The sequence below is a fragment of the Vipera berus genome (genome assembly GCF_964194415.1).
Source record: "Vipera berus genome assembly, chromosome: 14".
Lineage (NCBI taxonomy): Eukaryota > Metazoa > Chordata > Lepidosauria > Squamata > Viperidae > Vipera > Vipera berus.
Window position 1 is genome coordinate 2,617,114 of NC_138217.1, and position 12,410 is coordinate 2,629,523.

At 44.8% G+C, this 12,410-nt stretch overlaps 1 protein-coding gene across 1 annotated transcript in view; it reads left to right on the forward strand.

The window, feature by feature from the left end:
* The window catches only part of SPPL3 (signal peptide peptidase like 3), a 111,019-nt gene that overhangs the window by 83,174 nt on the left and 15,435 nt on the right, over window positions 1–12,410 (forward strand). Inside the window, exon 6 of the mRNA XM_081339141.1 lies at window positions 111–223. Coding sequence (XP_081195267.1) covers window positions 111–223 — 113 coding nt within the window. The remainder of the gene's footprint in view (window positions 1–110; window positions 224–12,410) is intronic.

Here is a 12,410-nt window from a genome sequence, read left to right on the forward strand (position 1 = left end):
GGAGGACTGACTTTTCTCGTGCTCTGGTGCCCTTGGAGTGCACTGCAGTGGGAGTTGGGGGGTGTTTTCTTTCGTTGAGAGGACCTTAAACCTGTGGCCGTATTTTCCAGGATTTCCTTTGGATGCTGTGGACGCTTCACTGCTGCCGAGCTGCTCTCCTTCTCGCTCTCTGTGATGCTGGTCCTTATCTGGGTCTTAACTGGGCATTGGCTCCTCATGGATGGTAAGTGCAGAAGATGCAGACTGGGTCGCTTGAGAAGAGCCAGGCCTTCTTCCCGAATTCTCCCCCAGAGGCCTCGCCCCTCTTGGGGAAGGGAGCATTTTTACACAGCTTTCCTTCCTGAATTGGAATTTATTTATTTATTTTATTTTTATTACATTTATATCCCGCCCTTCTCCGAAGACTCAGGGCGGCTTACAAGCTTAGCAGTAGCCTTCATTCTATGTATATGCCTGCTTGTTAGGGCTTTCACACACTCCCCAAGCGGCATTATTACAAAGTCAGCTTATTGCCCCCAACAATCTGGGTCCTCATTTTACCTACCTCGGAAGGATGGAAGGCTGAGTCAACCTTGAGCCTGGTGGGATGCGAACCTGCACTAATTGCAGGCAGCTGGTGTTACTTAAGGAGGCATTAGCCCACCTCCTTGGGCTCAAAGAACTTCAGAATCGTTGCACAGAGGTGCCTTCACTTCTTTGGCTTGTTTGTTCTACCTTAGGTTTGATGGGTCACCTAGATCAGTATTTCTCAACCTCAACAACTTTTAAGATATGTGGACTTTAATTCCCAGTGCAGGCCGGGGAATTCTGGGCGAGTGTTGAAGTCCACACACCTTAAAGTTGCCGAGGTTGAGAAACTCCAATCTAGAGATAGGCAGGTGCTTTGAATGCAACCTATTTCAAACCTGAAATGCCCCAATTCAGCTCTTTCAAGCAGGAAACGGTTGCCTGTCTCATTCTGAGAGTATTTCAGAGACAGACCTGTTTCACGTCTGAGACGTGCTGCTCTGAACTCAAACACTTGCAGACTTCAAGAAAAGGGTATTTTTAATCTGAAACACTTCTAATATTGACTAAGGGCAGAACCCCTGGATGACTAGATGCAGAGGGACAGCCAGCGTCGCCTCCGCTCCAGTCACCTTTCAGAGTGCAGAAAGTTCCCTTCCGGCCCCTACAGGCAAAGGTCGCTGTGTTTGCATTCTTCATTTTCAGAATAGAAAGATGAAGCAGGCCTGCATTTTCAGGGCAGGAAAAGCCACAGCTGAGCTTGCAGAAATTTGGGAAACGTGGCATCTTATCCTCTATACTTCTGCACTACCCCAAGCGTTTGGTGACTTTGTGTTCCAAACAGGGTTAATTCTGACTTGAACCTGGGTGCAAGTTGTATCCTGGTGATGTCCAGTGATCAGAATCACCTCCAGAGAGTCTCCTCTCTCTCCTCTGGGCCCAGCATAAGGAACAAGCGGGCACCGTGGAAAGACAGTTCTTCATCCCTCGTCTGCCATATCTCAGCTAACTAGTAAAATTGTCTTTATAGCAAATAGTTTGGTAGTTCTTGTGGTATAGCGTCCTGATCAAATAATCAGTGGCCTTTTGCATAGCATACTTCAGTGTTCCTTTGGGGGTTGGTTCTTTGCCAGTTCTTCAGTTGGTTCTTCCATCAGAGAATTAACAATTTCAGGCACTGAGAGCTACCCACTGTTTCCCTCTGCAAATACTGCTGTTTTATTGTACACTTGTACCTCATCTAATACCTGCATGGTGTGATGAAGCCTGTAGGGCCTGTACATACTTGGTACCACAAGCATTGGGTGTGGACAGGATTATGGGGAGGTTGAGCTCCTCCACATGTTTATTGGACCCGTGCCCTTCCTGGCTGGCTTATGCAGCTAGGGAGAGGACATGAGGCTGGTTCCAGGCAGTTATATCTGCTTCTTTGAGTGAGGGTAATTTCCCCGCCGTCTTGAAGGAGGCGGTGGTGAGACCTCTCCTCAAGAAGCCTGCCTTGGACCCAGCTGTTTTAAACAACTTTCGTCCAGTCTCCAACCTTCGCTTTCTTGCGAAGGTTGTTGAGAGTGTGGTGGCGCATCAACTTCCTCTGGTTCTGGATGAAGCGGATTATCTCGACCCGTCCCAATCGGGCTTCAGGCCCGGGTACAGCACGGAGACGGCATTGGTCGCACTGGTGAATGATCTCTGGAGGGCCCGGGACAGAGGACATTCCTCTGTCCTAGTCCTATTAGACCTCTCAGCGGCTTTCGATACCATCGACCATGGTATCCTGCTGCGGCGTCTCAGGGGATTGGGAGTGGGAGGCACAGTTTTTCAGTGGTTCTCCTCCTATCTCCTGGGACGCTCGCAGTCAGTGTTGGCAGGGGGGCAGAGGTTGACCCCAAGGGCTCTCGTTTGTGGAGTTCCTCAGGGATCGGTCCTCTCGCCTCTCCTGTGTAACATCTACATGAAACCGCTGGGTGAGATCATTCGTGGTTTTGGAGTTGGGTATCATCAATATGCTGATGATACCCAACTTTTCATTTCTACCCCAAACCACCCCAGTGATGCCCTCGCTGTGATGTCCCGTTGCCTGGAGGCGGTTCGGGTCTGGATGGGGAGGAACAGACTTCAGCTCAACCCCGACAAGACTGAGTGGCTGTGCATCCCGGCATCCCGGGACATTCGAAATATTCCACTTCTTTCTATGGGGGGTGAGTTTTTACCCCCCGTGGATAGGGCTCGCAACCTGGGAGTCCTCCTAGACTCACGGCTTACTTTAGAAGATCATATAGTGGCCGTGACTAGGGGGGCTTTCGCCCAGGTTTGCCTGGTGCGTCAGTTGCGGCCCTATCTGGACCGGGATGCCCTGTGCACGGTCACTCATGCGCTCGTGACCTCTCGTCTGGACTACTGCAATGCTCTCTACATGGGGCTTCCCTTGAAGACCACTCGGAGGCTCCAACTGGTACAGAATGTGGCCGCGAGAGTTGTCTTGGGAGTTTCCCGGTACTCCCATGTTATACCTTTGCTCCGCGAGCTGCATTGGTTACCAGTTGTCTTCCGGGTGAGGTTCAAGGTTTTGGTGATGGTTTTCAAGTCCTTACATGGCATGGGTCCAGAATACCTCGGAGACCACCTGCTGCCGGCGTCAACTCCCCTCCGCCCTGTGCGTTCCCACAGAGAGGGCCTCCTCAGGGTGCCTCCGGTCAGAGAATGTCGGCTGGTGGCCCCCAGGGGGAGGGCCTTCTCTGTGGGCGCCCCGGCTTTATGGAATCAACTGCCGGTGGAGCTCTGGATGGCGCCGGATCTCCGCTCCTTCCGTCGCGGGTTAAAGACCCATCTGTTCGAACAAGCTGGCCTGGCCTGATGGGGGAATGTCAGGGTTTTTATGGGTTTTTACATTGATTGTTTTAACTGGGCAATTTATTTAATCTTTTTTTAACTTTTGTAATCCTATTTATATGCCCTGTTCACCGCCCTGAGTCCTCCAGGAGAAGGGCGGTATAAAAATCCAATAAATGAAATGAAAATGAAAAATGAGTAGAAAGCTGCTCTCAGCACTTTGATTGAAGCATCACCTTTTAATAAACATACTATTGTAGAATGATAGAGCATCAGGGCTGGTGGGGCCTTCGAGATCATTTACTTCAACCGGCTGTCCAAGCGGTAACCTGCTCTTACAGCATTGTCAGGAGATGGCCTGCTGGCCTATGTTGAAACAGCTCCAGCAAAAGAAAGTCCACCAGCTCTCAAGGCAGCCCATTCCATTGTTAAACAACTCTTAAGGTTAGGATGGTCGTCTTGAGGTTCATATTAAAATCTACTCCCTTGCAGTTGAAACACCTTGTTTCTTGTCTTGTATTCTGGGCAACTCTGAATATTACTTCTGCACCTTGTCTGTGGCAGATTTTCAGAGACTTGAAGACAGTGATTGTATTTCTCTTTAGTCTTTTCTTCTCCAGACACTGCCTGGTGTCTCCAAACATTCCCCATCCATTTGGTTTTGTATGCCTCTTGTAGACTTGTTTTCCAAAATAATTCGAGTGCCCTTCTCAAAAAAAATGCCCAGAATAGAATTTAATGTTCTAGAGCAGTCTAGTCAATGGATAACAGAAAGAAAAACTGACTTAAAATTGTAGCCTTTTAATAGGAGATTGGATGGCCATTTGGTACCGGTTCTCTTGCTTGAGCAGGGGGTTGGACTAGAAAACCTCCAAGGTTCCTTCCAACTCTGCTTTTCTGTACTCTGATGTTGACACTGTATTTCTGTTGATGCAGCCTAAGAAGATACCAAGATCCTTTTGCATGAACAACTATTAATTGGGGTTCCCTCCTTCGTTATATATTTAGTTTTTCATACAAGAATTTGAGGCTCTTCATTTGTCCTATAATAATAATAATAAGGGACGCGGTGGCTCAGTGGGTTAGGATGCTCAGCTTGTCGATCAGAAGGTCGGCAGTTTGGCGGGTCGAATCCCGAGTGCCGCGTAACAGAGTGAGCGCCTGTTACTCGTCCCAGCTTCTGCCCACCTAGCAGTTCGAAAGCACGTAAAAATGCAAGTAGAAAAATAGGGACCACTCCGGTGGGAAGGTAACAGCGTTCCATGCGCCTTTGGCGTCTAGTCATGCCAGCCACATGACCACGGAGACGTCCTCGGACAAGCGCTGGCTCTTCGGCTTTGAAACAGAGATGAACACCGGCTCCTAGAGTTGGAAACGACTAGCACGAATGTGCGGGGGAACCTTTACCATACTAATACTAATACTAATACTAATAATATAAAGCAGCTACTTTATAAAGATTGCACAGACTGACTACAAGCAGCGGCATGACAAAGTAGCAACAATAGTGCGTTGGAAGATCTGCAAGAAATATCATTTGCCTGCAAGCAAGAACTGGTGGGATCATAAAATAGAGAAAGTCATAGAAAATGATAAAGTTAAACTGCTGTGGGACTTCAGAATTCAAACAGACAAGCACCTGCCACATAACACCCCGGACTTAACAATTGTCGATAAGAAAGACAAAAAAGTCTGGATGGTGGACGTGGCAGTGCCTGGAGACAGCAGAATAGACGAGAAAGAACTGGAGAAGATAACAAAATACAAAGACCTACAAATAGACATAGAAAGACTGTGGCAAAGGCAAGCAAGGGGAGCACCAATAGTGACAGGCGCCTTGGGTGCAATCTCAAAACAACTGGAGCACCACTTGAACACCATTATCGGCATTGACAAATTCGCCATTAGTCAATTGCAAAAGGCGGCCTTACTAGGAACTGCTTCCATCCTGTGGTGATATCTGTAATACCATCAAACATCCACATCTGCCTATCCCAGGTCCTTGGTAAGGACTCGATAGGTAGACAAAAATGCAAAATCCAGTCTGAACATCGGGCTGACTGTGCGATGATCAATAATAATATTGATTAGCCCCTGGGCCATATGAAGGTGCAGAGTTCCAAACACACATTATACTAAAATGCAGTAAAAACAATTTAAAATGGAATTAGTTAAAATATAATTTAGGATAAAATAGAAATAAAATACAATTTAAAATGAAATTGGGATAAAATACATTTTAAAAATGAAATTAGAATCAAATATGGCAATTTAATATGTAGATAGATAAAATATGATAATATTATAAAATATGATAATATTATACTTCACTATCCCCCTTACAATCTACCCCAATCAGTCTCACCTATGCCGATCTGAGCCGAACCATTTTGCTTAGGTACTGTGCTGTGTTAAATGTAATTTTCAAGTTCTGGCCGCACGTAAGGTAAGTTATTTTGATATGGGGGTCCCAATGGGTCATCCGTTTAGGGCATAGGCCCAGGTACCTGTCTCTCACCCTCTTATACAGGCAGCAGTCAAACAGGACGTGAGCCAGGTCCTCGACCTCTGCCGCTGTGCAGATGCAGAGACGTCCCTTATAGGGTGTAGAGTGGAATCTCCCATATCTGACCATTGTGTCAAACTGTTCAAATCTCGTTCGCGTGAATATTTTCCTAAGATGTTTGGGCAGTTGTAACTTCAAATAGCCGTCTGCTTGAAAAGTGCGTTTGTATCTGCTCAGCCATTTCAAGTTACCCACCTTACTAAGGATGGCTATGCCGTTTTGTGCTTCAGTATCCTTAATTTTTTGGGCAGCTCTTTTTTTAGATCGTTCCCCCGTTACGCAAGAGACAGGAAGGCCACAGCTTTTTACAAGATTTGTCAATTTAGCGAACCAGGAAGTTTGTGATTGTAATTTTATCTGCTCTAGTAGGCATAACTTGGGGCGTCTGTCACTCTCCATTTCATTAGTTTTATGCCAGTAATTTTATGTTCTGATTTTGGATAGAGCATGAATTGTATGAATTTCCAGTTCAGCTCTAACTGCTGCAGCAGAAGTGCTCGGATCTACTCCCAAAATATAGTTCAGGTGCTGGGACTGCGTTTGTTCTAGCGTTGTAATGTACCCCCGACCTCTGCTCCATGTAAAAGCATAGGAGTAACCTTGGCTTTATATCATTTGTCCTTGTTGAAATTCATCTGGCTTCTGTTCGCCCAGCATTCCAACTTATTGTTCTCTAAGATATGTTCTATCTTTCTATTGCTGCAAATCTAAATACAGGCAGCCCTCAACTTACAACAATTCCTTTAGTGACCAAAGTTGCAGTGGCTCTGAAAACAGTGACTTATAACCTTTTTTCACACTTAACGCCCGTTGCAGCATCCCCCGTGGGTCACGTGATCAAAATCCAAACACTTGGCAACTGACTCGTACTTGTGACAGTCCCAGCGTCCTGGGGTCACGTGATCCCCTTTCACGAACTTATGAGAGTCAAGTAGGGAAGCCGGATTCTCTAATCTCTTGTCTGGGTCATTTATGAATAAGCCCATTCAGTAGACCAGGCCGGGAGATCAACTCCATGGGAAGACTAAAACTACTTTTACTGAGAATGGCTATGAAAGTATATAATGAAAACTTTGCAAGTCTGCGCCGTGAACCTTCTCCATCCTGTTCTCGTTCAGCGAAGTAGGGAAGTGTCCCTGAGCTGCTTCCGAATGTTGCCCCATCGCTTCAGGCTTTAGGCCGGAGTTACCGGGGCTCCCCCACTCTTTCCAGCTTGACCTGGACCCACTGACTTGCACGAGGTGGTGTGGTCCTGCTCCACCTTCTGATAGGCTAGTTCAGCCTACATTTGCTGTCGTCTCTGCTGGAGTCCCACGGGTTGAATGCTTTCCAAAAATTAAAACAGGTTGAGTGTGCTGCATTCCTGGGTCAGCTCAAGTGGCCACTATCAGAAAAGGAGATCAGGTTGGTTTGGCAGGATTTCCTCTTTGTAAAACCTTCACTGATTTCCGCAAATGGTACATTCTTTTCTCAGTGCTTAGTCATCGGTTCCAGAGTTTGGGCCAGGAATCACGTGGAGCTGGATGGTGCTTTGCTTTCTGTTCTCCCCCCCCCTTTTGAAAGTGGGGCAGCTTTCGCCTTCTCTGAACCTCTGAGGCTCCCATGCTTCCTCAGAGGCCACCAAAAAGTCCTCCAAGACACAGACACACACACACACACACACACAAACACACACACACACACACACACACACACACAACCCGGTCCCTTTGTGCCTCCTGAATGGTCTGATTTTGCAGCCCTAAGGCCATTTGCAAAAGACGCGGTGGCTCAGTGGGTTAGGACGCTGAGCCTGTCGATCAGAAGGTCGGCAGTTTGGTGGGTCGAATCCCGAGTGCCATGTAACAGAGTGAGCGCCTGTTACTCATCCCAGCTTCTGCCAACCTAGCAGTTCGAAAGCACGTAAAAATGCAAGTAGAAAAATAGGGACCACTACGGTGGGAAGGTAACAGCGTTCCGTGCACCTTTGGCGTCTAGTCATGCCGGCCACATGACCACGGAGACGTCCTCGGACAAGCGCTGGCTCTTCGGCTTTGAAAGGGAGATGAGCACCGGCCCCTAGAGTCGGAAACGACTAGCACGTATGTGCGGGGGAACCTTTACCTTTACCTTTAAGGCCATTTGCAGCAGTGGGGCAGCCCTGCCTTTTCTTTACCACTCCCTCCTTTTGTCCGCCATCCTACTTTGAGCCCTTTGAATGCAATTCCCCCCCCCCAGAAGCCGGAAGCCACATAGGAATTGTGCCCCCTGCCCCCCTTGCCCTCCCCCCTTAGCAGCTGCCCACCCCTCCCTCCTCCGGGTTTCACCACCTTCGAGCCCAAAGGCGCTTTTGTGGCTTTCCCTTCTGAGCTCTGCTCCGACTTCCTGCATCAGCTGCTGCCTGACAGGCCTCCTTGGGATTTACACCCGTCTCCTTGTCCCTTTGGCCCTTCGGCACCTTGGCTGGTTCCTGAGCTGCCTGCTAGTTCCTCCCTGGCTGGTCGGCATCTTGGTTTTGAGAGCTTCTCTTGCGCTCCCTTTATCTGAGAAATTTTCTCCATGGGATTCTGCCTGCTATTTCTCTAAAGTTGTTGCTCTCCTGCAATCTAATGTGCATGTATATATGGCTGTGCTCCATTTTCTCACTCTATAATATCTTGAACCCCAAGATGATGCCATTGTTTTTTCCTCTTCTGCCAACTCTTCCTTTTGATTAGGATCAGACTGAGGAGAAGCTATGCCCTTGTCTTCTCTCTGGCCTTCTGGAAAACAAAAGTCCATTTTTGGACTTTGCAATCACGCATGAGCTAGTTTTTGAGCAGATGTGCAAATAATTGAAATCTCCTTTAATTCCCCTCCCCCTCCCCCCCCTCCCCCGTCTCTGAAAGTGCTGTCTTTTGTCCATTATGCAGGTCTTCTGCTAGGCGCACATCATCACAATTGTTTTGTCTCCCCTTCCTTAGATTTCTACCCACATCCCTTTGAGTAAGTTCTTATCTTTAAGTTACTAGAACTTTGAAAAAGTGCATTTCCTTCACGGTTAATGTTAATTTCTTCTCTGCACGTTGAAGGCATTGTACAGTTTTATAAACAAAGATACATTTCTCATAATTCTGGTGCCCAAATGTAAATAAACACAGAGGATAAAGTGTCAGCAGTGTGGAAAGCAAGTTTTATGAGAAGAGGTAAAGTAACTGTCTGGCTTAGTCCAGTGAACAGAAGGTCAGCACATTGTGGGACAAATTCTTGTAGCATGCCATGAAGACCAAGGATTTGCTAATTGGTTCTGAAAGTTGTCGAGGAGTTTTGGCAGTGGGGCCATTTAGCCACCGCTGTCAATCTTCAAGCAGAGACTGAGCACCAGGTACTTCCTTAAGATGCAATAGCCACCTGGTTTGGGGCATATAGCTAAGGCGGACTTCAGCATCCTGCCATGCTGCACTCTGGTTTTTCTACTTGAAAGTGCGAAAATACAGTGGGGAATGGCCTGGGTGCAAAGATTATAGATTTAAATGTTGGGCTTGCAGAGTAGCAGAACACAGAAGATTTGTGTGCAAGAACTGCTAACACTGACGGTGGGATTTAAAGTTCATTTTGAAAGTGTTGAACCAGCAGCTTCTCTTATTCTTTGGGGGTTCCAGAAGGCTGGTTCTTAATTGAAATATTTAAGGGCGTTTAAAACATCATCCAGAGCAGCACTCTTGACTGATTTGAGGAAATCCTCCGTGACTTAATAAGTAATGAAAAAGTGTGTTTTCCACAAGCCGTTTACACAAGGGGAAAGCTTCCAGAATTGACAGATTATTAAAATAAGATTGCACGAAGGCACGTGGGATGATCTCATTTCTTGCCTTTCTGAGGCAAGAGCTTCGGTGCCCAGGGAGGAAGACTGCAGACTGCCTGGGCCTCAGGAATACACTTGTCTTGTCTTGACTAAACTATGTTTGATACAAGTCACGACAAGTCTCTCTCTCCTCTCCCCCCCCCAATATTAATGGCACCACCAAAGGAAGGACAGAACTCAAGCCTCTAGAAAATAAGCAGGGGAATAGCCTGGTACCCAAAGCGTTTCAAAGTAGCTGCCAGGCAAGATGGATATCAGAGCACCAAAAAGGTTCTCCTGTCCTCTCCAGCTGCTTCCTCTTGCAGAGTTGGGCTACTGGGAAGGAGATGACGCTTTTAAGAAGAGGTTGGATTGTTTCAGACAATTCAAAGGGGAGGAGGGGTGCCTCCGTCCTGGAAAACTGCTTTCATTTCTCTGATCCCGAAGGAAGATCAGGATGTTACTCAAGCAAAAAACTATAGACCAATATCACTTTTGAATACGGACTACAAGATATTTGCTAAGGTCTTAGCTAATAGATTAATGAGGGTACTGCAACAGGTAATTCATGGTGACCAAACTGGGTTCATAAGTGGTAGACAAATGAAAAATAATGTGAGGCATATAGTTGATTTGTTAGAATTTTTGGAAAGAAACAACCAGATCCCTGCAGCGCTGATTTTTTTGGACGCTGAGAAAGCTTTTGATCAATTGGATTGGCAATTTTTCATGAAAGTATTAGATAAAATGAATTTTGGGGATAAATTTTTACAACCAATTAGGGCATTATATCAAAAGCAAACAGCCCGCATAATAGTAAATAATAGTCTGACCGAAGTATGTAATATTGAAAAGGGCACAAGGCAGGGGTGTCCGTTATCACCTTTATTATTTGTTTTAACATTGGAGATATTATTGATTAAAATACGGAATTCGGAAAAAATTAAGGGAATTCAAATAAGAGATCAGGATTATAGATTGAGGGCGTTTGCAGACGATCTGGTTGTTACGGTGACCCAGCCAGAAAATTCTGTTGTAGAATTGATGGAAATAATAATGCAATATGGGAAAGTTTCTGGATTTAAGGTTAATATATAAAAAACTAAAATGCTGTCTAAAAACATGACAGTATTACAAAAGGCTGTTTTAGAAGGGTTAACTGGATTTGAAATTGTTAAAAGGGTTAAATATTTGGGGGTATATTTATCACCCTCAAATGCAAAGTTATATAAAAATAATTATGAAAAGCTATGGGGTAAAGTTCAAAAAGAATTGGATAGTTGGAAAAAACTACAATTGTCCTTATTGGGAAGAATTGCAGCAGTGAAAATGAATGTTTTGCCAAAATTTCTATTTTTATTTCAAATGATACCTATTCTTAAAAAGGACTCAAACTTGGAGGAATGGCAAAAGGGTATTAATAAATTTGTTTGGGCAGGGAAAAGGCCACGAGTTAAATTTAAGATTATGCAGGATACGCGTGAAAGAGGTGGTCTTAAAATGCCCAACCTTAAATTATACTATAAAGCTGCTGCATTGTCAGCGATAAGTGATTGGATTAACTTAACACAAGGGAGATTATTAAATCTTGAAGGTCATGACTTGTTATTTGGTTGGCATGCATATTTATTGTATGACAAGAAGGTAGATAATGTGTTTAAGGTGCATATTTTAAGACATGCTTTGTTGCGAGTTTGGAAAAAGTATAGATATAAGTTAAATTATAAGATACCTTTATGGGCAATACCGAAACACGCAATAGAAAATATAAATGTTGGGTTTAAACATGATGTGACTACATATAAGGAAATTTTAAGCTTGGAGAGGAATATATGGCGTTTGAAGCCGTATAACTTTTTGCGAGGAGAAAAGATTGTTCAAACTTGGTTTCAGTATGGGCAATTACAGGCCAGGTGGAAAGAAGACCAGAAAACTGGTTTTTCAATGACTGATGAAAATTTGGTAAAGCAAATTAGAAATCAGGGTCAAGCACATATTAAACGGATATATCTTGCATTGATAGAAATTGATTCAGAAACAGAACTTGTTAAAGATTGTATGATAAAGTGGGCTCAGAATATTCAAGAAGTTATTACAATGGACACTTGGGAAAGGATCTGGGTGAGAAATGTAAAATTTACGCAAGCCCAAAATTTAAGAGAGAATTTTTATAAAATGTTTTATAGGTGGCATTTAGATCCCAAAAAGCTAGCAAGTATGTATCCGAACTACCAGCCTAAATGTTGGAGGTGTGGTGGCGAAGACGCAACGTATTTTCACATATGGTGGACCTGTAAAAAGGTTAAAGCATTTTGGATTAAAATCTGGTGGAATATGCAGAAGATATTTAAGAAAAGGATAAAGTTTTGTCCGCAATTGTTTTTATTGGGTATTATTACTAACACTACTGTTGTGGACATTAAGTTGATGTTGAACTTAATTACGGCAGCAAGACTTTTAGTAGGGCAATATTGGAAGAAGGAGGAACTGCCGACTATAGAGGAATGGACTTTAAAAGTTTCCAACCTGGCGGAAATGGCAAAGATCTCGGCTTATTTGAAAGACCATTCGCAACAACGATATATCCTGGAGTGGAAAAAATGGATTGATTACATCCAGAATAAATATGGGACTAAAAAGTTTCATTTAGCATTTGAATAAGTACCGATGTGATATTTATATTGCTTGTAGTCATTTTATAAGAGC